General features: G+C 46.7%; 1 protein-coding gene across 1 annotated transcript in view; it reads right to left on the bottom strand.

Annotated features, from left to right (window-relative positions):
- Positions 1-19739, bottom strand: part of LOC308130390 (adenylate cyclase type 6-like) — a 33739-nt gene extending 14000 nt beyond the window's left edge. The window contains 5 exon segments of the mRNA XM_080496748.1: positions 519-640; positions 1012-1161; positions 15482-16382; positions 16538-16781; positions 19480-19739. Of these exon segments, the coding sequence (XP_080352874.1) occupies positions 519-640; positions 1012-1161; positions 15482-16381 (1172 nt within the window). The 5' untranslated portion in view covers position 16382; positions 16538-16781; positions 19480-19739.
- Between the last annotated feature and the right edge of the window lie 6028 nt (positions 19740-25767).

Raw genomic sequence — 25767 nt, 5'->3', positions numbered from 1 at the left:
GCAAATGTTTTTTTAGAAAAAATTTTGAAATTGGATAATTTCCCACGGCACACCTGACTAGATCTCGCGGAAACACCAGTGTGCCGTGGCACAGTGGTTGAAAAACACTACGATAGAAGAACTATTTACTGCGACGTCGGGAGCAGCGCTAAAGTTAAACCCAGCACGCAAAACAAAAGTTTCGCGTTTTTTTACTCAAAATCGTCGGCGTGTAAACGAACAGAGGAAAGTCGGGGAGTATTCGAGGCTCAGGTGGACACAACCAATGAAAACCTGAAAGAACAGGAGAGTAGAAAAGATGAAAAAACACAGACCAGCCGCCACAGAGAGACCGAATGAAACCGAACTTGTTTCTGCTGCTCGTTCTAGATCAAGACCAGAATACTGACACAGACTTCACCTTGAAAAAAACCCTGAAACGAAGGATATTATAAGATGTGACCAGAAATGAAGCTGCATGAAAGTATTAGAAATGTTGAGCATAAAAACCACTCGTGTGTCCGACTGTCGTCGTTTACCTGACGTTGTCGTGTTTTTGGATGTAGATCTTGTGGAACATCATATCTTCCTTCTTGGCATTAATATCAGCCTTCATCTCCATGGCAACGTGCCTCGGCAGCACTGACAGCAGTAAGCGCTCCTGTGAGAGAGACGGAGGCAGAGAGAAAGGAAGAGAGAGAGAGAGAGAGAGAGAATATGAGAATGAGCAGAGGGAGAAATAAAAAAAAAAGAAAGAGAAATAATAAGAGGGAGTGAGTCCATTCATTTTCATCATTTTCCACTGTTTGACTGTTCGGTGAGTCACTCTGCCTCGCTGGCTGGTGCGTGGGAACGAGTTAGTCAAATAGAGGGGAGACGCGCGTTTCACTCCTCAACATATTGTTGACCTTGAAAACGGAGACAAACAAATTAGGCGGGAAAACGGAGACGCCCATTTGTTGTTGTCCTTCGCGTTTGCACTCGCGCTTTGCCTGGACTCTGCCGTCGCCGTCGTGGTCGTGGTCGTAGTACCTGCTGCTGGTTCTCCCGCTGCAGGTGCAGCCGGGCCTGAATGTATCCCCGGGTCTCCTGGAAGGCTTGTCTCTGGGACACCTCGGCGGGGTAGTGGGTGCAGATCCCGATCATGTTCGTGCAGAGGAAGATCAGCACGTTGGCATTTATCTGAAAACACACATGACACATGTCAGAAAAGTGTGTGTGTGTGTGTGGGGGGGGGGGGGGGGGGGGGTGGGGGGGGAGTATGCACAGAGAAGACGATGAACTCTGCCTGACCCGGGTCAGGTCACCGAGCCAAACCGATAAGACTCGCTGTCACACAAAGTGACTGCGAGGGGAAACATTCCTCGGCCCATTAGATGAGATCTGGTTAGAGACAATGAGCTCGGCCACGTCGCAAGACGACGTTTCCTCGCCGCGGTGCAACATGTAATCAAAGTCACGCCAAGTCTCTTAAGACTCTATAAGAGCCGGGGAATAAGGTGGAGATTTACACGACGAGCAACAGATGATATAAGCTATTAAAAGAGGCCGTCTGTTGTTTGGACTGAAGCTTCTTCTTTTTTTTTTTTTTACAGTAGCACAAAGCAGATGACGTTCATGCCACTACTAATGGAGCTGCACAGCTCCAGACAGAGCGCGGCGGCCATTAATAAAACTTCCTTGTGTATACTCGTGTGTCGTGAGCTCCGCTGGCGGAACAACTCGGAGAATGTTCACAATCTGTAGAACATTATCTGCGGCTTGAGTGAATTAAGTTTAGCTACGGTGTACAGTTAGCTTGGTGGGGTCAGCGGCCCTTCAGGCATTCCTCCGTGCTGCTGGAGTGTGTGTGTGCGTGTGTGTGTGCGTGTGCGTGAGTGTGAGTCTGTTAGTTATTTAACTGCACAGCCAAAACTGAACATCACAAACTGCGCCTTTCGTGGTGGACTTCCCCCTTCACTCCAAAACGCACACGCGCACGCGCACACGCACACGCACACGCACACACACACACACACACACACACACACACACACACACACACACACACACACACACACACACACACACACACACACACACACACACACACACACACACTCCAGCCTGGGAAAGTCACTTGACCTCTGACCGGAGCAGAGAGTTGCTTCCTCTGAAGATGATATCATCAATAATGAGAAAAAGACATGCAGGCACAGAACACGCATAAGCGCCGAGCTTCAACCCCGTCTCGCTCACAACATTAACCCCCGAGACCAGAAATATCTCATGACTGGTACCAGGATGTACGAGCCATGCCTGGTATGTGGCCAAACCAGAGTGGAGTGTGTGTGTTTGTGTTTATCAAGAGGATGGATGCACAACTGAAGATGGAGGCTAGATTATCTGCACACCCACATACTTTGAGGGATGTGAATGATAAGTGTGGAAAAAACTGCTTGAAACTCTGACTGGAAGAAGACAACAAAAAAAAAAAACCACAGCCCGAAAACCGCGAGGGCGATGGAGGGCGATGGGAGGGCTTGTAGCGCGGCCCCGGCAGCAGGTTTACACTGTCTACACAAGAACGTACCGTTTGTTTTCACAACAAGGCAAAGATAATCTAACAGCCGGCGCTTGAAACCGAACACCGTCTCCGCAGGACGGACGGAGGCAGGCAAATTCCACTCTTCCGCTCTGGACGAGGAGCCGTGGCGCTTAAAGTCTCCCGTTCAACCTGAAAACCAAACGGCTGAAGCAGATTAAGGCGGCGCAGCGGCTCACAGGTGCAGAAGCAAACACACCTGAGGTGAAGTGAGTGGACGTCAAACCCCCCCCCTCCCCCGGAGACGGAGGACAGACGCAGCGTCACTCAGCCACCGTCTTTATACGTCTTCCATTACGATCAGACGTGGAGACCAACGTAAAAAAGACCCACTTGTTCTCCAAAGTACAACATTAGATTTGTGCCATCGCTCACTTAGTGATGAATTCATCAACGTCCCAAAGAGACGGTTCTGAAATACAGGACCGCCTCCTCCGACCGGTACGGTGCTTCTATTCCACTCAGCACTCCCGTTCTTCAATCCAGGTAATAGATTACCTAATCAAGAGCTTTACTTCAGCCTAGGAAGACCCCACAGTGCACACACACACACGCTCATTTATTTGCAAAGGCAAATGTGTTTGCAGTCTGTCCTGAAGCTGGATGATGACCCCCCCCCCCCCCCGACAGGTACGTCCACGTTCAGGTGAGCACTGCATGGACCCGTGTCGTGAAAGACGCCTCGACGGCCCGGTGGCTGTGAACAAGCGCAGCTAAAGTGGTGAAACATGATGAACAAAGCTTGTGTTAATGCCAAGTTATACGCTTAGTCACCACACGGTCTTGAGATTAGAGGCAGTAGCATTCGCCGGGGGCTTTGAATAAATCTGAGGTGTGAAGTATTTGTGTGTGTGTGTGTGTGTGTGTGTGTGTGTGTGGCTTCTTTAGCACAGGCAGCTCTTTGATCCAGACGCGTGTCGTATCTGTTGCTGCGTCGTCGCCGCCGCCGCCCGACTCCAAACAGAGCCGCCGTTAGCAGGGTGTCGCGGTACTTATATATCCAGTAATCTGGACTCTTAAGACTCCTCCACTTCTGTCTCCCGGTGATCCTTCACGCAAACGCAGAAAAGACGAACCTGGCTCAACATTTACTTTAAGCCGGGGGGGGGGGGGGGGGGGGGGACCTCTTGGCGGCGAAGTTAAAAGGAGTCCAAACATTGGCTTATAAGGTGCGGCTCACGGTTTATAAAGAAAAGCAAAGGGGGTAGCATGCGAGAGAACAAATGGAAGACGGGGATGGAAAAGATTTCCACTTGGCAAACGCGCTCCTAAAATCCATTCGGCCTTTAATAATATCCCACCGGACAAATTCCCTCAAGCACGAGCACGCTGGAATGTGCATTTGCACGTATCGGGTTTTGACAGCAAGGTCATTATCCATTCAGCCGGGGGGGGGGGGGGGGGGGACTGACCAACAACAACGGCCGGCCCGATGGCTAATGTCACAGCCGACGCCGCGCCGGTGTCTCACACAGAGACGCTTCATGGGAAAAATCTGCTCCTCGGTCACACGCGTGTCGGAAGAGTTTGAGCGGCGAAAAGCTGCAGATGCACACGTAGCGCGACTCGTGTGTCTCGCGCAGCCACAGATTTAAAAGCCACCGTTGCTGATGTGAAAGGCGTCGGCGGCCCGATCGGTGTTTCGAGTTCAGATATTCCACAAACACTCGGCTCTGCAAAAAAGCTTAAACTCTGAAAGGCCACAAGCCGTTACATCCCATAAGTCAACACACGCACACACACACGTACACACACACACGTACACACACACAAGCTCCTGGGACAGCGACTGCTGTTGACATGGGGACTTTACTCTGCAGCAAATGACCTTTGATAGGCATCTGGAGCTTTTTAAAATGTCTTGCGGAGATGAACGTCAAAGCCCAGTCACACACTGCTGATCGCAGCCGGAAAAGATAACATGTGGTGCCGCAGCAGTAAAAATAGACAATAGCATGAGACTCTGGTGCCGCTCTAACTCGGGCTTACTGTAATGTGTAATTACTGCAGAGAGAGAGAGAGAAGTTATTCCTTATAAAGATAAATGTTAAGAGGAGGGCTGGGGTGTCCGTCGTTGCCATGTTGGGCGGCTGCCATCTGGAATCAGGGCTATGTTGTTTTTTTTTTTTTGTGGTTTTTTTTCTTTGTCATGACTTCAGCCAAACCAAAATTGGTCTCAGGCGACCGAGTGAGGCCACGGAGGAATCTTTGTGAAACGCTGAAACAAATTCCACGCGGCTAAATAGAGCTGGACTCCGGCCGCACATCTGTCAGGGAAAAATAATAAGAATAATATATAAAAAATACTAAGTTCCCAAATTAATGCATGCATGAGGAAAGTCTTCCAGCGATCTCAGGAGTTACAGAGCAAACAAACTGCAACCACCAGCTTCCATCACTGAGATTATGAGGGACTTTATGAGGGACATTATGAGGGACATTATGAGGGACATTTCAGGTTTCACTTTGCACTATGGAGCTCCTTAAAGGAAAAGGAAGGAAAGGATTTCTCGTTACTGTTGCTTTGTTTTCTGAGAGAAAAAAAAAAAAAAAAAAGACTGGAAGCTAAAAGCTGGAAAGTCACAATTCTGTTACTTGAGGCTGATTTGAACTTGAAGCTACTTGAACCGCAAAACAACTTTAAAGCTGTTCTGGCGTTTATTGTTTGTCTTTTTTGTACCTCTGAGAACCGCAGAGATGTTTCACATGTTATTAACGTCAGACTGAGGACGATGTACAGCCACTGATGAGTAGTTCGAAATCAACAAATTACCAAATCATACCGACAGTCTTTTTTACTTCCTGTAAATAGATTGGAAATCAACCACGAGTTGACAAATCTAATTTGTCAAGTACAACATGCTAGAATTTTAAAATGAGACTAGAAGAGCCATTAACTTCTGGTATATATAGTGATTTTGAAACGCATAAGCATTTATGAAGTTTCAATCACAAATTTGAGTTTTGGTTGAGTTTTTATACCTGATGTCAACGGCTTCATCCTTCTTTTCCAGTATTTTACCATTTTTTCCCCCCATTTTAGTCATTGGACCTTTTTTTCTTTTTTTTTTTTTAAAAGGCTTTTTTATTAATACAAGAAATAAAAACCCTTTTAAAAATGATGTGAAAATAAAATAAAATTAAATAAAATAAAATTACAAATTTTATTTAATAAAATAAAATAATATAAAATGTAAAAAGGAAAAAAGGAAAAAGTAAAAAAATAATTAAATAAATAAATAAATAAATAAAAATACAAAATACAAAATGCAAAATACAAAATACAAAATATATATTTAGGTATAACACAGTGAACGCTTCAGGGAGCCACTAAAAAACGAAAAAAGAGCCACAGGCTGCAGACCCCTGATCTGGATGTTATTAACAAATGTTTTTAAGGGCCTGCATCTAAAATGCTGATACAGATCAAGGACATTCGAGACTGAAGACATATAATCACAATCATGTATTAAAGTGAAAGATGCAGCTCTGGAGCCGTATATTAATTAACTGTTTCAGTTCGTTCCTCTCTTCCAGTCTCACTTATTTCTTCCTTTTCCCAGTTTTTAACCATGAATGTGATCCTTTGTTGTGCAAGTTGCTCGTGATGACAATAGAAGACGTCGCTCTGTCTAACAACGACGCGCTGCTCGCGGGAGGACCAGTACAATGGGTCGTATCATTAGTAATAAAACAACTGGTTTTGTGTTCTTCTACTTTCTGGCCGAGTTCTCGCGCATTAATAAAAGCTCCGTTTGGAGCATGTTAGCGGCGGTTTGTCGGCGGTCTTGGCTGCTGGACGGTACTGGTGTTGGTGGGGGGGGGTCAGTGTTTGGCTGGATGGACAGAGGGAGCAAAGGAGCACCCTTCCTCCTCCTCCTCCTCCTCCTCCTCCTCCCAGCTGTGTCCTCGCTCACCCTTCACTTCCTGCCCACTCACGCCCTCGCAGCTGCAATTACAGCGCGGCAGCTGAAGGAGCACAAATCTGGTTAATTAGCTTAACCAACCAGCCAAACCAGCCACATTATCTTTTGTCTGGGCTCCGCGGCATCATCATCGTCAACCCAACCCGAGCGACGGAGTTCAGACTTTCAGGAACTCCCGTATCGGCTGCTGTCGGAGAACAATTTAATGTCCATCATGCACCCCGGGGGGGGGGGTCACGGCTTCGCTTCTGGTTGATGAATGTAGCCTGAAGATTAGGAGGCCAATCTAAAAAGAGGAGCGCATGACTAAAACAACAACACGGCGCACGATTCGGGTTCAATCCAGATTGTTGGTGAGTGTTTATGTGAAGGAAAGTCAGGCTCCCCCCCCCCAAAAAAAAACAAACAAGCAAAAAAAAACATGAGTTTCTTCCAATAAAAACATACAACAGCTCAGTTTTCGGTTTCACTGCGTCGTCCTCCTTGGCCTCCGACTGCATCGAGACCATCACAGGAACTGGTTGAGCAGCGGAGGAGCCTCACGGATGAGCCGATACCAAAACTCACGCATTTAAACATGTTTTCCTGCCGCCTCCAGGAGAGGTCACGTGACGGAGCGAAGGAGGCGAACACAGAAGAAGCGTTTCATGATTATGAAAGCGCAGGTGTTTGTGCTTTCGGTACGCACTTGGAAAAAAAAAGAAGAATAACAAAAACAACACCAGGAACTGCTACTGTGCAGCGCTCTTTGTCCTGACCTCCTCTCTACGACGCCTCCATCACCTCGCCAGCACTTCTCAAACCGTTTTCCGCGCTGGAGACTCGAAAGACTCGACGTACATGATGAGATTTGGACATTTCGGATGTTAAAGAATACCTTGTTTTTTTAAGTTTTCAGGCTGCGAGGCACAGGATGACCTGCTCTCACTATTATTAACGGTTATAGTGTTTTCTTATGGTAATAATTACATGATTAAAATACAAAAACATGAGAAAACACGCCATAAAAGTCGACATAAATACCTAAAAATGCTGAGACTCGTCAACTCTAACCAGCTTCTCATGTTAAAGATCATCGACAATCTGCGACGACAATAAATGCACGGTTCGCGTAAAGCGCTTTACACTGAAGGTGTCGCCTGTTTGTACAGAGATAGCGAACATGTTATTACAGCGCTCCCCCGGTCGGCCTCATGCACGCCGTCGCCGTCTCAACTGAGTAGCCGTGAGAATAACCAGACGGTTGGTTTGGTTAGTGCAACTCTGATCGGCCCCAAAGTCAACGGGATCCAGAGCGAAACTGCCCTTAAAAGCCCGGGGGTGTGCAGATCAACATTTAACACCACTTATATATATATATATATATATATATATGTTGGCCGGCTGCCATGACTGTCCGGCCTTAAATCCCTTTATTTACTTTTGCGCGGAGCCAAGAAGTTAGTAAACCATGGGCTGTTATTAGAAGCCTGCACTTCCTCATCCCGACTCACATGCCTATTATTAGCCTGGAGATTATTCCCCTTATCGCCCAGCTGTGTTTTAAGAGCGACGTTTTCTCTTATCGTCGAATCCTAATTTCTCCCACCCAGCGCCGACGGAACTCATCTGGGTTTTGCCTCGTTGCCTCTGGTTGTAATCCAATAAGTGAATGAGTCACAAGCTCGTTGTCCTTCTGTGAGGAGGGGTGTGGTCCGGTTAAAAAATAATAAAACAAGAGAGAGGGAGGGGGGTGAGGAGGGGTGGGGTACATCTATTATTCTTGTCACTCAGTTGTTTGGGTCCCAAAGTACCTGCTGATGGGTTCTCACCACCTGATAGCTGCACACACACACACACACACAGATCACACGCAACACCTCACGATTGCCGTGAGTGTGTGTGTAAGAACACACAACATGTGTACAGTGGACACCAGTGAGGACTGGATATCACACTTCACTACAGGGTGTCTGCTTACTGAAGTATGTTCACAGCAGCAAGACGAGAGTGTCGGCTTATAAAATCTGCCATTAAATTCATACACGGAAAGAATAATTGCGTATCTCTAATGTATTATAGCATGCTGGAATTATATATATATTGGAGACTCAGCATCTTTGTTTTGTTTTCGTGTCATTGAAACAGGAAGCGTTTCCGCGCCGCCATAAATCATAGCGTGAAGGTTAAGTGGCTTGTTGTACGGCTGCTTTCAGGTTTTTCTTGCATAACGCAAATGTTCTGGCCTAAATACATTATACATGCCTCAGTCATGCCTGTGACATTTCATTGATTGGTTGGTCCCACCCACCCACCCCCCCACCCCATGTGCACGTTAAGCTGAGGGATCAGTATGTTTCCATTAGTCCCGCGTTCGTTGACCCCATAACAATCTGCCGAAGAAACAGGTTTTTCCTCCGACTGCCACCAGCACGTGCCTCGTTCAGCCTTTTGACTTTGCTCTCCTCTCGGCCGGCCGGTCGATCGCTGCTCCCTGGGAGACTCTTCTCCGAGGATTTGGTTATTTGGTTATCCAAATCCGTCCCGCCGGAGACGAGAAAGACCGACGACGTCTCGGCAGCTCGCGCTTGCATGACGTCAGGATGCATGTCGAACCGGTCATAAGTTTCTCAGAACCAGACAATGGTGCGGTAAGTCACATAATCCCCCGCGTGGCCGTATGAAACGCAGCTGTTCGTGCTGGAGGTATGGAAACACATATAGCAAAAGAGAAACGCCTCGGCCCGGGGTGTCAATCATGCAAAAAGGTGGCTGTCGCTCTGTCTGCCCGCAGGAGGGAGGGAGGGAGAGAGGGAGAGAGGGAGAGAGGGAGAGAGGGAGAGGGAGAGAGAGAGAGAGAGATAATGAAAACACTTTGGACAGTTGGCCTCTAAAAAGGAAACATAATGTCTCCGTGTGTACAATGTTTGTATCCGTGTGTTTTGTGCACAGGAACCTCCAGCCACAGTCTGAGCGCTCAGAGGCAAAGGCTAAAATCATAATTCATGTGGCTCGTCCAAAGTAGGCCAGCAGAGCGGCTGCGATCTGCTGTGAAAAGAAAAGTCCACTTTTTTTCCCCCGGAGGAGTCATACTTCTTATCCAACACGGAGAGACTGCGGGGAGGGAAACCGGACGTGGCGGCGAACCCGAGACGCCGTGAGGACGACGGCCGGGGATTCGTTCCTGCAGGTCGCCGGAACCAGGCGGCGTTTTGAAACAATGTCGGCCGTCCGTCACCGGAGTGTTTTTATACGCGACACTGTTACGAGGTTGAGGCAAGACGGAAGACGAGGCGATCGTCAAACACCACAATGTGTGTAATAATCACCATTTCAACACTGAACAACTTCCACATAGTGTTTTTCCATTGCTTGAACTGTCCCCCACCAGGCTTCATGGTGTATCGTATATATATATATATATAGATTCACCCATTCACACATGCAAGTTGCTCAATCCATCCATTGGGAGCGATTCGGGGGTTCAGTGTGTTGCTCAAGGACTTGACGGTATTTGGACAGATCGAATCTGTAGCCTCACGATTGAGAAACGACCAACTGAGCCACAGAACGAACACAATAGAGGAAGAACATGCAATCACTGCTTGGTGTGTGTGTGTGTGTGTGTATGTGTGTATGTGTGTGGCCCCACCGCCATGCGAGATTGAATGAAGATTGCCAATAAGGCGCACCAACGGAAACGCCCTTCAACAGTTTCCAACATCCCGCGTGGAGATTAGTTTACGGTCGTTTTACAGTAATTCCACGGAAACCAGCGATTACAGACAATAAAACGATGACAAATGAAGATATCTGAACCGCTCCACCGCGACATGTGACACATGCGACACATGCGCCAGCGACGCAGCGGTTGAACGGCCCCCCGTCAGGCAGAACTCATTAGAACTCACTGTTGGATTTCAGCGTTTTCATGAACGTCAGTTCAGCTCAGAAGCACCAGGAGAAAAACGGACACTTCTGAAAGCAATTCATAAAAGAAAAAAAAAAAAAAAGTAGAACTTGTGTGAAGCTGATGCTCTGAGCCGCCACACACCACAATGAGCAAAACCAAAAGTTGTGCAACCGCTTTACAACACGACGAACAAAAACCCCGGCTCATTTCCTCTGGTTGCTTCCAGGCGGCGGAAAACCTACAACCTGTTGACATCCAGCAGAAAACGATGCCGTGAACAGGTTGATTCTGGGTTCATGAACAATTATTATTATTATTATTTTTAACAATTTATCATCCGGCGAGAACCAAAGCTGCCACGTTGAGATTTTGCAATATGGTTTGGTTGCAAGATCATCTATTGCCGCTTCCGATCCTGCAGAGGTTGTTTCACTGTTTCACTACATTATACCTTTATTCTATTTAAACACACATTTCTAAATGGCTTGGATAGAAAATGGCTTGTAAAAAAAAAAGGCACAATAACTAAATAAGGTGGAAAAGAAATACAAGCAAATGTGACTCTATAACTCCTCCCTATAAATAATACTCGCTGTGTTTCATATGATTTTATCCTCCCTGAGCTTCTACGACTCACCGTAAATCCTGGCAGCGTAATTTTTTGTCCGGTTTTTATTTCATATTCAACTTTCTTTCTATTGATTCTGTGTGGAGCAAGGCTGAAAGGAATGTTCCTTTTAGAAGTAATAAAGTATTTCTACTCTATTCTATTCCTAAAATGTAAAAAAAAAAAAAAAAGAATTAATGAAATTGTCTGGGGGGAAAAAAATGCAAAAAAAAGAAGCATGAAACTGCTAAAATCAAGTATAAAAAAACAAACAGCTGAAAATGTAATGAAACGTTTAAACGTCCAAAACGATGAAACTTTTTTCGTACGACTTTGGAAGCTTCAGACTTCTGAGACCCGGCGGGGGCTCCGTCCGGTCCGTAGTGAGAAACCGTGGAGCTCTGTGGAGGAACCCCCCCCCACGAGGAGGGTGGAGGAGCTCCGTTTTCATCGCCACAACTTTGTGAGAAGACTGGAACTATGAGTCAGAGAAACGAGAGACCGGCAGCTCTTGTACAGAGGGTGAGTCAGCCTGGCATTATTTCATCCTCCCCCCCCATCCACGGTTACCCCCCTTGTCTCCACTATAACCCCCCCCCTTTGCCGCCCCCCCACGACTCCTGCCTCGTCGTGGAGGTCCCTCACAAAGGCTCCGTCTGTCTCCGCTGTCATCGGTTTCACATCTCAGCTCTGATCCTGCATGAATATCTCCGCAGGGAAAATACAAAATCGGTGGGGGGGGGTGGGGGGGGGGGGGGGTATTGGGGGGGCGCGACAGGATGATGAAGAAGAGTGACGCCAGTATCTGCAGAGCTTTTCATGTCTGATACAGACTGAATGGAGTCCTTCAGTATTCATACCACTTGTTGACTCACTAAGCTGTTTTTTTTTTTTTTTTTTATAATTCCCGAGGCTGAACAAAAGGAGTAAAAGCGACGTCAGTCTTAAACATCCTGGGAGATGAGTGATGTAGAGAAATATGGGGGGGGGGGGGAACCCCCGATGGCAAGCGAACAACCTGAACCAGGAGAGAAATGACAAACACAGTGAGGTCCGGGTAGCGGTATTGATCGGTTCAACTACGGAGCGGACTGCGGGGGGGGGGGGGGGGGGGGGGGGTCCGGGCCCTCGGGCAGGGCAGCGGTCCATCACCACCAGACCGAGGTAACCGGCCAGGACTGGAGCACACACACACACACACACACACACACACATACACACACGTCTGGGACGGGGGTACTTAACACACAAGCTCAGTGGACCAGTAGAGTTATGTCAATATTGCCTTACTCACTGTGGCTCCACATTTATCTGGTTGCTTAATACGACGGCTGGCGGAGAACGGCAACAGCATGTGACAGGGTTCAGTGCACATGGCTTTTTTTTTTTTTTTATATTACCTTCTAGCTTTTAATTGTTTAAATCTATTAATATGTGCGGGGGTGGGTGAAGCAATATTGTTAAAGCGTGCCGCCCAAACCGGGCACACCAAGTTCCCAAAAGTGAAACGTGTCTCATCGGAGTGGATTACTTCACTGCCAAGCTTCGGAACGACACAACAACCTTTGGCAAGGAGGAAAACAGTGGAGGGCAGAAAGTAGAATTAATTAAGTTGCGTTCTAGAAGAGTCGAGGTGTCGCTAATAACGCTGCCAACGAATGCAATCCCATTAAAATATACGCGCATGGAAAACAGTTTGTATTCGCCACGAGTTCACTATAGAGCTGGAGTCAAACTGAAATAGAATTACAGTTGTGTGACGACGATGGATCCTCTGGAAAAGAGAACTTTTCTACTTTCTAAGCACTGATCCGAGGCCTCGTTTCAGAAAAGTTTCACGTCTACACTACAACGTTTTGAAAAAGTGCCAGCAACACAGAAAACGATGAAAACGACCACGAGTGGGTGATGTTGGTTGTTTTGTTGCATGTTTACACTATAAACATTAACAATGGGAGTACACGGACATCCGTGGTGAGCGTGCGCAGCACCAGAGTTTCCGTAAAGCTGGATTTTCCTCCGTTTTCTTATGGAGAGCGTTTTTCAAAAACGTCTGCCTTGGAAGCAGTTTTCAAAAAAGTGGCCCCGAGCAATGTTGTCGTGTAAATGGACACCAAAAACACATGAAAAGTATAAAATTTTGCTTGAAAATGTCATGTAACCACGGCGGATCTGCTTGTCGACATCAGGATTTGTCTTCACTGTAAAGTTTTGACACGTCAGTGATGTGATTTTAGAGAAAAACATTTTCCTACTGCAAATTAAAAAAAACTAAATCAATTTACATTAAAACTAATGTAGAAATGCTACTTCTTCTGGCTTCGTGCTGTTCTAAACTCGGAAGGCTCAGTAGAACTATAGTTTATGAAAGGCATCAGTATGCACAACACAAGGACTGCCTTCTGTTATGTATTTGGCGGCAGCACCGAGTTCATCTTTTTCTTATTGTTGTTGGAATGTATTGCAGTTCCTCTGTTGTGTTTTCTTCTTCCCCGAGTTCTTCAAGTTGGACCTGGACCGGCCGAGGTTAACCGGTTAACTTGTTAAATCTCGATACATACATTCATAACACCGATTAATCAAATAACCTTGATGTCCTCTTTTAATCAGCTTATTACGTCTTTCCAATATGAAAAAAAACAAAACAAACATACTGTATTTTAATGTCTTTCCCTCATGATGGACACAGTTTGTAATAATCAGATTGAAACAATTGCAGATATCGTTAAATATTACAAACTGTGTCCATCATGAGGGAATCGCCACGAAACAGGAAATGCACATTAACACACCAAAGCCATGAAGAAACACTTCCACGGAGCTCTGACGGAGATCTGAAGTCATTAGAAATGTCGAATCCTGTTTGTTTTTTTTGTTTCTTCTCTGTGCGGCTTCCAAAACGAAGCAGCAATCATCCTGTTTTCCATAAAACCCATTGCACAATCCCGAGTATCTCGCCCCACCCCTGTTTCACTTCACGACAATGGCCTCCTTGTTTTCGGGGGGGGGGATTGCGGCCTGAATGGCACCGCGTTACATTATCATGATATTCCTCCTACGGTGCAGCGAGTCGGGGGGGCGGGGGGCGGCGGCCCCCCTCCCCCCCAGCGAAGGGGCCTGCCTGCCGGTGGCACATAAAAATACATGGGCTCATTAAAAACCTCATTTGCAGAGATCGACGGCACCATCTACTTTTAGTACGGCACCTTTGACACGAGCGGTGGAGGGGTGGGGGTGGGGGGGGGGGATGGAGGAGTCTGCACAGTATTTGTCCTCCATCGACGGGAGCAGAAAGTAGGCCGTCCCTACTGGCGAACACAGTAACGACATTGTTGTGTGGTGAGAATGGCGCGCTGTGACCCCCCCCCATCCCCCCCACATGGACGTAAACGTCAACTTTCACACAAAGTTGGATTTGCTGCAAATAAGCATCACAGCAACAATTGAATAATAATGATAATAATAATAATAATAATACAGTAATTCTGCTTTTCTGACGGGACTTGAGCGCGACGTTGAACCAAATCCACGAGTTCCTTCAATAACTCATCTGTCAGACCAGCGACAGAGCACCTGAGCCACCGCGGCCTCGCCGTCCTCCATCTTCCACCGGCGCCGTTTGATACCAGACATGAATTTCAATCAAAAAATGTAATAAATAAATCAGTTTTACTTCCAGCTCAGGTGCACTGAAGTTTCCAAACTTGTTTTTTTGGAAAATTAACCTACAAGTGACCAGCGCAGACCGACAGGTAGTTAAAAAATGGAGGTAATCTGGTATAATTACCTGTCTAATTATTTCCTCAACCCTTTACTGAGGTCACATGTTTATCTTCCTGTCGGTAAAGTGGATGGATTTTCTCAAATCAATAGTCAGAAGACTTTTTTTTTTTTTTTTTTTTAGCATCGATTCAAAAAGAGTACTCAAGGTTGATTATAGGTTTTCGAATTTGCATTGATTCCTTTTTTTTGAACACGGACACAAAGATGTAATACTGGAACCAAATCTCTCACAGTTTAGTTAAAATCAAAACACGTCTGTTGGAGTTTGTGTGCTTGTTTTGTGAAACAGTGGATATTTTAAAAGGACGTAACAGAGAAAAAGTAAATACAAGAAGATGCTGATTCTCAAATAAAAAAAATTAAAAAAAATAAAAAATTATTATTCGCCGTGTCTCATCCACATCATTCACTGCAACTTTATTTGATGCTTGCCAAGATTTTAAATCCTATTTTTAGACACGATAAGATAATTTAGTCCTTGATTTTACAGTGTAATCTTAGATCTCGATTCAAAAATCAAATTTTTTTTTAAAAGTCACTCACTGCGTGGACAGATAATTTCACTGATTTTAAGTAATTTTCTTCTCAAAATCTTGTGTTTAAAACTTATATTCTGGTTCCTCGTGGTTGCGGCGCGGTTATTCTTGTCGCAAACGTCAACCGGACTTCCGAAACGCCCTGAAGACATTTTGATTTGACGAGCAGCTCACCTGCGTGACGACGAACTTGTCCTCCTGGTTGATCTGCCAGGCGGCCACCAGGTGTATGGCGGACAGCGCGGCGCCACTCAGCACCGCCGCCCTCATTCGGACCGGCAGCAGCGTGTAGATGATGTAGATGAAGAACACCGTCCACCACACGCCCTCCGAGGCGCTGCGCGGCGACACCGTCAGCACGCCCAGGACCTGCACCGCCATCAGCACGCCGATCACCAGGTAGCTCGCCATCCACATGTAGTCCTGGTGGAAGCCGTTGCGGTTGCACACCACCATCATCGCCACGAACACCGCCATGGCCGCCGACAGCACGGCCACGTAGGCCGGGCTCAGCTCCGCGCGCACGCAGTGGAAGGCCAGCATGACGCCGCACACCACCACCAGCACCCCCATCAGCATGGTGAGGGAGCTCTGGTTGAGGCGGAAGAAGTAGCGCTGGTAGAGGCGCTCCAGCTTGGCGGACCGGAACTTCTTGGACTGGAAGACCCAGGCGAGCCGCCTCCAGCAGCCGGCCGCGGCGGTCGTCGCCGCGCAGCAGCCGCCGCCGCCCTCCGCCGGCTCCCCGCCCTTGCCGCCCCCGAGCTCGCCGTCCTCGAAGCCCAGGTCGACGGCCCTGGGGCCCAGGTCCCCGCCGGCCACCATCCTCTTCCCGTAGTGGTCCTCCTGCCAGCCGCAGCGCAGTCCCAGGTTGCCCCCGCCGGCGCCGGCGCCGCAGCGGTAGTGCTGGGGGGCCACGCTAGAGGTGTCGAAGTCGTCCGGGTCCCTCAGGCAGCTCATGTAACGCGCGCCGCACAGCGAGGAGCTGTCTTTCCTTTTCTTCTTGCCATTGCGCTCCCCCCACGCCGTCTTTCGCTCGTCCACTCTGCCCACAAAGAGCTCTCTGGCCCACGACATCCTGCGGAGAGGCGGAGAGGCGGGGGGGGGGTGGAGGGGTAGGGGGGGCAAACAGAGCAGAGATGTATTAAAATATACATAGAACTCGTCGGTCCTCTGAGCTTTTTAATCCCAAGCACCTGTTTTGGAGATAAAGAGACGTGAAGAGCCTCTCACCTGTGTGGGCTCCGGTGGGTGTAGCAACACGGTGCTCGTTGGCCGGGCCGCTAGTTCATGGCAGCGATCACACACCATCAGCTCTGACTGGCCTGTGTGCGTGTGTGTGTGTGTGTGTGTGTGTGTGTGTGTGTGTGTGTGTGTGTGTGTGTGTGTGTGTGTGTGTGTGTGTGTGTTGAGCTGCAGTTCTCCTGTAGAAACAGTCCAGTGCCTCGTGTCTTTTCTTTAGAAACAGGCTCTTTTCCTGTGGAGAAATAAAATAAATAAATAAATAAAACACGCACATAAAAGAAAATATGTGACGTTGTTGTGCAAACAATGAGGAAGAGGGTCACTGTGAATTCAAAAACGTGAAAAGCTCTGCTTATATTACCTGTTATTGAGGTCACAAGTGTACATCTGTGTGTGTGTGTGTGTGTGTGTGTGTGTGTGTGTGTGGGGGGGGGGGGGGGGGTGTGACACAGACACACACACACACACACACACAATCAATTACCAACAAAGGAATACTGTTGAATTAAATGACGTGTTTTTCCACTTGGCCCCCCATGTTGAGGATATTTTTCACAGCAAAAATCTCCCTGGTTATCGTAGAACCTCGAACCATAACAACGACCACGTCGCGTGTCTTCCGTCCCACCGTCCTCTGCTGGGCCCCGTCGCCACAATCTGCTGCCCCCCCCCCCCCCCCCCCCAAACCCCAACCCCCCCAGGACATCCAGAGGGACGGGTTCCGCTCCGTTGGACAACAAAGGCCTGCTGAGGAGGCACCATCAGAGATCAAGAGCTCTCCAGTCCAGAGTAAATTGTCCATGCCTTCCCCATTAGCGTTGATGACTCACCGCGGCCCGGCTTCCGGCGGCGGCGCATGTCAAGGACACCGCGGAACCTCCAAACTTAATGAGCAGATCTCTGCGCCGAGGCCGACGGTGGGGACACGCGAGCGGCACACATGGACGTGTTCGGCGGCGGCGGCGGCGTGCGAGACGTGACATCACGGCGACACGACAGAGACGGCGAACGAGTCGACAGACCGACCAGAGCGAGTCCACGACGACGACGACGCTAGTAGGCCATGTCTGTTTGTGGAAAAACTACTTACACCCCCTAGTTATTGTGAAAAGGCCCGTCTGTTTAAGCCAGGGGTGTCAAACATGCGGCCCGGGGGCCAGAAGCGGCCCGCCAGACGATCTAGTCCGGCCCCCCATGGGATTTTCTTTTAAAAGTATAAATATGAAAACTGACAGAGGCTGATCTAAAAACACTAGATTGGCAAAAATGACATTCAAAACCACCCTTGGTCAGAATTGGATCTGTGGAGGTCACATAACGCAACGACTTTCACAATAAAGCAACGAGTCCAATTTATGTGAAGTGATACTTGAGACACGTAAACTCAAAACCATTTCCAGATGATGACAAAGTGTTGTAATCCTGAATATAAATACGATATGCAGATACAGCTGATTGGTTGGGTTTTTTTTTGCAAATAGAATATCTGATTCCCTTTAATATGTATATTTCAGAAAAGACTGGCAAATTCTTGCAGTTACAAAAGGATCAAAAGAAGGAAAGACTTTGCATTTGTCACTTTGATCAGTTAAAACTGCTTCTAACTAGTAACTTGTAATGGGTTCAAGTCAAAGTGATCACGTGATGCACATTCCACATCCGTGGACAATTACAGCTCCTCTGAAGCGACACTGTATTAGACATTGCACGTTTCCTTTTATTTTGAAATTTTGTTGCGCTGCCTTTATTTTATTTTCTATTTTGGGTGATATTTGCAATTCCACTGTGTGTCTCTCAATGCACAGCAGGAGTGACACTAAAACTCACGTTGAGGAGACTTGCACGTTCCAATTTTATTTTACAAAAACCCACAATCATGTATTTGGAGGTAATTGGTGGTCAATTGTGAGAGAAATCGTGAGTGTTTGCCTTGTAAATAACTGGGAGTCCGTCCATGTGACTCCAGTCTGCTGAGTTTGGCTCCACGACACTGGAGATCGATGAATGGATGGAAGAGACGTCGTTACCTCACCTCCTCCTTCCTGTTTTGGTTTTCACCTCTGATGCCTTCATACAACCTGCGCACGCTCGGATCTGTGGTGGATCGTCGTTCCGCGCGTGCTTCGTGAGCTCGCGATGGTTCCTGAAGACGTGCATGTTTTTGTTTTTGTTTTTGTTTTATTTGGGTGTGACGGTTGACCCTCGCAGACCTTTTTTTTTTTTTTTTTTTTGGTCATGATTGTTGACGTGCGCCTGATGCTCGAGGAGCCACGCCGAGCAGGAGCACGTGCAGGCCCGGGGCCGAGTGGCCGCGGGCAGTTCGGCCGGAGCGCGTTACATAACCGGGACGCTCCTCCGGGGGAGGTCGGAGCTTTAACCCGGAGACGGTGCGGGAGCGGTGCGGTGCGCCCCGGAGCCGGGTAAACACCGGGGCGTGTGTGTGCGTGTATGTGCGCTCTCCTGCAGCACGCGCGCGCGCAATAACTTAACAGGAGTGAAACACTCCGACGGTAACTTGACGGGGGTGTGCGTGCGGGGAAAGCTCACGCACTCAGACGCGGGCCTGGATCCCGCACAGTATTTCCACAGTCCAAAGAAGAGGGGGGTATAAACACCGCGGGGCTCAGCCAACTGTCAAACAGCTGGCCGGGATTGTAATTATAGCCTTCTATAGCCGTATATCCTTGGGAGGAAAAACAGAAAAGTGCATTGCATGCGTGTGCGCGCTCGTGCACGCTGTGTGTCCAGTCCTGCAGAGCCGCAGTCTTCAGCCAAAACAGTAGAGAACAAGTCATCCGCTGGGTTTTTTGTTTTTTTTATCCGACCTGCAACACATTAACACGGTGCGGGGCAGCGACGCGACCGGCCCGGGGAGAGAGACACCGAGAGCCGGGGAGAGAGAGAGAGAGAGAGGAGGGGAGCGGACTTACCAGCCGACAAGGAGTTAAAGTGTCAGACCGCAGCGGGGAGCTCCGCTTCAGCCCTTCAAGCCCCGCGTCCTCCTCCTCCTTCTTCTCCTCCTCCTCCTCCTCCTCCGGCACGCAGCCGCTTCCTCTCGCGCGCGCTTCACATGCGGGTCCGTGCGCCCGGAGAGGCGCGTGGGGGAGCGGGGAAACACTGCGACAAGCTCCGCTCTGCTTCCCGGCCGGTGGAACAGTGTTACACTCCCACCGTCTCTCTCTCTCTCTCTCTCTCTCTCTCTCTCTCTCTCTCTCTCTCTGTCTCTCTCTCTCTCTCTCTCTCTCGCTCGCTCGCTCGCTCTCTCTCTCTCTCTCTCTCTCTCTCTCACGCGCAGGCTGATTTTCCATTCCTGAACGCAGGAGTCCCCCTACAGGAGACTCTACTGTGTCTCACCATACTTGTCTTGCTGATTTACACTTTTTTCCCCTGCTATTTCTTTTTTTTTTTTTTTTTACTTTCTTTAAACTCTCTCACTCTTCTGTCACTTTGACGTGCGGCCGATTTTAACACGGTATTAGATCAGAAGGGAGGGGGAACTTATGAAGAATAATGAGAAACTCCGGGAAGATTTTGTTGGGACACCGCCATCTAGTGGCGGTGATACATTATTATTCCATCCATCCATCCATCCATCTATCCTTCCCCCTACAATCTGTTCTTTCTCTCCCCGTCCATCCACAGATAGAGACCATTATGACATTGTCAATAAATTAACTTGTTCCTAAAGAAAAGTTGACAATGTTTTGAAAACAACAATGAAATATAGATTTAGATAATCCAGGTGGAAGAGGTGAAGACATATGGACAGTAAAATGACTGAAAGACTGATCAATAAATCTAAATGCAACTTGACGCCCAACCAGTGTCTGTGTTTTTAGTGCTTGTTTAGCATGTTTATTAAAAAAAAAAAAAAAAAAATCTAAGTGGGGTAAAATGTTTTTTTTTCCCTGCATTTTGTTGTTGTTCATTAAAGTAACTTTATTAACCTTCCCAACAGATTAATTAAAAAAAAAAAATCTGATTTGGTTTACACTTCCCTGACACTTCTTTTATACTGTTAACAAAAAGATGACATTTCTTTGACCTTCCCTCGACAGGAACAATCGTCTCGGCTGCAGAAGCTGAAGATAAAACAAGCTTTTCAAGAGATCTCCAGCTTTTCTCTCCAACCCCCATTAAAACATACGTACAAGGAGATAAAAAAAAAAAGTTCTATGTGACAAGAGAAGAATCTAATCTGCATTAAGAGGAGATATAAAGCTGCTTGTTCTGCCAAAAGGGACTCGGAGTCGCAGTTTTATTCAACATATTTGATAAACATCCCCTCGTTCTTTGTGCCATTTAGAAAATGTCACTACCCTTTGCAGTCGCGTGGCGCCGCCATACGCCCGTCAGCCGACTCCGCCTCCGGAGCGTCCGGAGGAGGGTTCCACCGCCTCGTGTCGTGGTTCCACACGGACGTGACTCAGACCCTCCTGAACAAAGAACCACGCCGCCACACTTCTCCTCGCCTTCAGTCGTAAAGTCTGAGAATAGCCGTCTTCCTGCACTTCGGGGGGAGGGGGGGGGGGGGGGGGGGTTGGCCTTGTGCGAGGTCGCGTACATGATCCGATCGTCTCCGGAGCGTCGTTTTCCACAGATAATCCTGGAGACAGAAACACTTCCCATCTGGTTTGTTTTTGTAGTTTTTTTTTCCAGTGTCAGCAGCTTCCATCTGGTCTTAGTGGAGGGACTCCTCTTACTGGCTGCAAACCACTGCTGCACATGTGCTTTAGTTTCTCACCATGCTTCACTTTCCTCTCGTCTCTCAGTGAAACTTTCAGTTCCAGACGACCCTTTAAGTCCTAGTAAAATGTAAAACACTACTTTGCAAAAAACGATAGTTGAGGTTGTACTTACAAGGTTTCTCCGACTCTGCGCCACCACTGTTGTTGCATAACAAAGTTATTTGTATTTTGAATCTCCAGCCGAGGAAGTCGGGGGTATCCTTCTTCTTCGTGGGCGTGACGTCAAGAGTTGTGCAGATCTCAATCTGTTGTGTTTATATCGGCTTGTTTCCCTCTTAGATATTGAAGTTTTAACAGTGTTTTGAAGTTATAGTCGGCGTTTTATGAGCCTTGACGAAAGATTGAGCCTGGAAGAGACCAGAGAGAGGAGAAAAGGAGCACGGGCAGCTAGTGGCTAGCGGCTAGCTCGGCCGGCTAGTAGACGATCAAGTAATACCTGGACTAATCTTTGGTGATTCCGCGCAGTCGGAAAAGCGCTTCGACATGATCCAGGAAGCCGGTCGTTCTGCCAAAAGCCAGGAGCCTCAAAGCCGCGGTGAAAACTGGCGGCTGCTGAGGCGAGGAGACGAGGACGAAGCGTCTTCTTCTTCCTCAAACATGTTCCAGACGGGATCACCGATGGCAGAACGACCCTTCAGTGTCTTCTTCGTCAGTCACTGGGTTTGAAACGCCCGATGATGATGAACTATAGTTAAATTCAGCCTCTTCGTCGTCAAAACTCTGATCCTCCATAATGTAAACACAACTTGGCCGTGTGCACAACTCGTGATGTCACTCTATTGTCAGAAGCTCCGCCCAGCAGCGGAAATAGCGCCGTTAATCGGCTATTTTCTCACAGATTGCCGTGTTTTAACATTTTACCCTTGGACCAGTTGGCATAAAAAATGTCCCTAGAAGCGACAGCCAGAGTGTTTTGGAGGTCGAATTTTCATTTCACTAGGACTTTAAGACGTCTTCAGACTGTTTAAACTGGACGTCCCGCATGGGGTCACTTGTGAAGCGGGTTTTTGTGTGTCATGTTTCCCTCGTTGGGCTTGATGGCCTTTCTGTTTGTGTTTGTGTTTGTGTTTGTGTTTGTGTTTGTGTTTTCTCTCCACTTTCTTCCTAACAGTTCAAAAACATGCAATGGTGACCGTAAACGTCCCCCTGTGATTTGGTGACTATAGAAGACGAACGGACGAACCCAGTGTTTGATTATTTATCCACCAACGCACCAGAAACCCCAAACTTTACCCACGATAGTCTCCGGGAACCGAAACGGTGACGTCTGTCCAGCAGGGGGCGCCATTGGATGTGAACTGGTTTTACGCTTCACGTGTCTGTGTGCAAAGTACCTCAACAGCAAAAACGCTCTCTGCAGTAGGACGATTTGAAAACGACGTGAGAATCTGCGTTTCGGGCGAAAGAGTCTTTTCATTTCTACTTCATTCATGCAACATTTTGGATTTGGGCCTCGTCAATAAGATATTATATGATAAATACTAATTTGCGTTTAACAGCTTTCACCATCTGTGTACAGATACTGTGAACATGTTTTCCTTTTTAGGCACAACAATATGATTAAATTGCAGATTTTCACCATGTGGAATGATGAACAGTTTGATATGATACACACACATTGTATATATATATATATATATATACAATGTGTCAAACTGTTCATCATTCCACATGGTGAAAATCTGCAATTTAATCATATTGTTTGATATGATACACACACATTGTATATATATATGATATATATATATATATATATATATATATATATATATATATATATATATGTATGTATGTATGTGTGTGTGTGTGTGTTTGGTAACGGTGACTTTCCCCTTTCTTTTTGACATTGGCTGTATATAAATACACGAGGCTTGGGATTGAAGCGGTCGATGGGAGCAGTGTAAGTGGAGGGCGTTTACAGGATGTGTGTGTGTGGGGGGGGGGGCAGACTGCTGGATCAGTGAAAACTGAGAAGACCTGCATCCAATCCTCCATCCTGGTCCAGGACAACTTCAACTTGAGGACACAAATTTCATTTTAAGTGGGCTGGACCATTAAAATAACCTTTAAAGGTACATTTTAAAGGTTGACAATTACTATGTATATTTGAAGAAAAAAAAGACTAGAATCTCAACATAAAGCCAATTTTCATGAAACATTCTGGTGCAAAATACAGTGAAACGTCTGCATGTAATGTATGTTATATTATACATGTTTTTACAAACTCTCTCGTGGGCCAGCATGAAAACAATCGATCTTTTCTGAAATCAAATACATAAACTACAAGTTTTGTGTGGTGAGTTGTTTTGGTTTCGGTGTGGAAATTCAACCACTCATCGTACATTTTAAAACATGTGTTCATCTGCGTGTGAAGCACAGTAATTATTAATGTTACGTGAAACCGGAAGTACATATTTCACATGTGCTTTTGTTTTGTTGAGACACAGGAAGTGCAGTTCTACTTAGACATTTAATACTGGCAATTTTTATTTGTTTTTTTTTAACGCTCGTCTGTAACAGAATCTTTAACTTTCAGTAAAGTAAACAAACTGAATTCTCTGGATTCACCGAAGAAGCTTCCACTTCACAACATTTAAAGTTGAAATGTTGTTGTGTAAACATTGACTCTTCCCAAATTCATTCGGAATTTTTTATTTTTTATTTTTTTGACAATTTGCTCGGTGGTTTTGCGGCCGGATCAGAGCCTCATGCGGGACGAACTTGTCCCACTGGAGACATTTCATGAGTATCTATGCGAATTCCTGCTCATCCCGTGAACCTTGAGCTCCAGGAGCCAAAACGTTTGAAATGCATTGCTCAGGCTTGTCTGCTGTGTGTTAATGAATGGAGCGAAATCAAAGAGGAGTGACACAAAATCCACAAGTCATCACAAGGAAAAAAATAAATAAATAAATGAGAATAAATCCCGTCACGAGGCCACAGGAGTCCAGGGGGACCGGGCTGCGCGAAAAGTGCAGGTCTTGCATAATTTATCAGGGAAGCTGAAATCTATCCATCCGTGCGTCCGCGCCTATATCTTTTGTGTTCGGTCACTGATAAAATACAATGTGGAGGTTTTGCGGACGACGTGAAGGAGGACGCGTGGTCGAGGCTCCGGGAGCCTCGGAGCCGCCGGGCTGAGAGCCGCGGATGTCCCTGAACGACTCCAGCGTCTTTCTGCTCAACGAGGTGGGACAAAGTCTTTCTCTCTTTCCGAGTCGTGCCGCGTGACGGGAGCCGGTCCGTGTCCGGGTGATGAAATCAGGCAGGGCAGGTCTGGAGCCTCGACACTGTCAGCACGCATTCTCATGCTCGTCACAAGTACCTGCCAAAAATAATCAGCATCATAATAATACTAATAATAATACTAATAATAGACGTGGTCAGCTGCAGCAACAGATGGACTGTGGGTTTGTTTATGCTCCCACTTAATTTTCTTTTATTTTTCTATTAGGTAATTAAATGCTAATTGCATCTGTGCTCAACAACAAACAATAATTCCTTTTGGATTCCAGTGCAGTTTTAGCATCACAGGACAATGTGTTCAGATCGAGATGAATAAATTCACTTTAAATCCTCAGCCTTGACTGTCAGCCTCATATACTGTGTGTGTGTGTGTGTGTATATATATATATATATATATATATATATATATATAAACTCTTGATCAAATCCCTTTCTTTCCTCATTTTTTCACCCTTTTACACTGAACAATAGTTGTCAGTGACTTTGGGTGTACGTTTGGTTTCCACCTTTGTTTTGGTAAATACTGTATATGAGCTGCATTTTCACCCTGTGTGAAGTTTTCTGCAAATGAGGTTTTGTAGAACGTCAACTTTTGTTCCTGAGTAAACATCAGACCAGAGTTTATAAAATCGCTTGCAATGTGTCTGTTTCACTGCGACGCTGGTAAAAGTTAAACCGTCGACATGTTGGATGTGATATTAGAAAAATAAGAGGAAAAATACAGAGGAAGTTCAAACGCTCAGTGTGTGTCGAGATGCAACATTCCTTTTATATGTTTAAGTACACATTTCAACTAAAAGTTGTGTTTTATTTGATCAATTTGGTACCAAATCACTTCACATTCAGCTGGTAATAAATGAGCAAAGAATTCTGATGCAATAACAATGCAAGAATTAAATAATCACGTCTTTCTGGAACATTTTCTCAGCTTCTTTTTTCTTTTTTTTTACATTTTGTTTAAAGATGACCTATATTTTCCTTTTGTCCTCAGTCACAGGTTAGATATTAATGGACTTCATGAATTTTTTTTTCTTCTAAATAAAGAAACTCCTTGTCTTCTTCTTTTTTTTTTTAAAGAACACAAGTATGAGAGGTGTGAAAACTGAGTCGCTCACTGGTGAGATAATCCACCGTCAGAGCCTCCATCTGCATCGCTCTGAGCTCGTTTCCCTCCCAGAGGGTCTGGACGGCGTTAAAGGTGACTGAAAAGTCGCGGCGCACGTT

The sequence above is a fragment of the Blennius ocellaris genome (assembly GCF_963422515.1).
Source record: "Blennius ocellaris genome assembly, chromosome: 5".
In the NCBI taxonomy this organism is placed as follows: domain Eukaryota; kingdom Metazoa; phylum Chordata; class Actinopteri; order Blenniiformes; family Blenniidae; genus Blennius; species Blennius ocellaris.
This window is presented reverse-complemented; position numbering and strand designations above follow the sequence as displayed.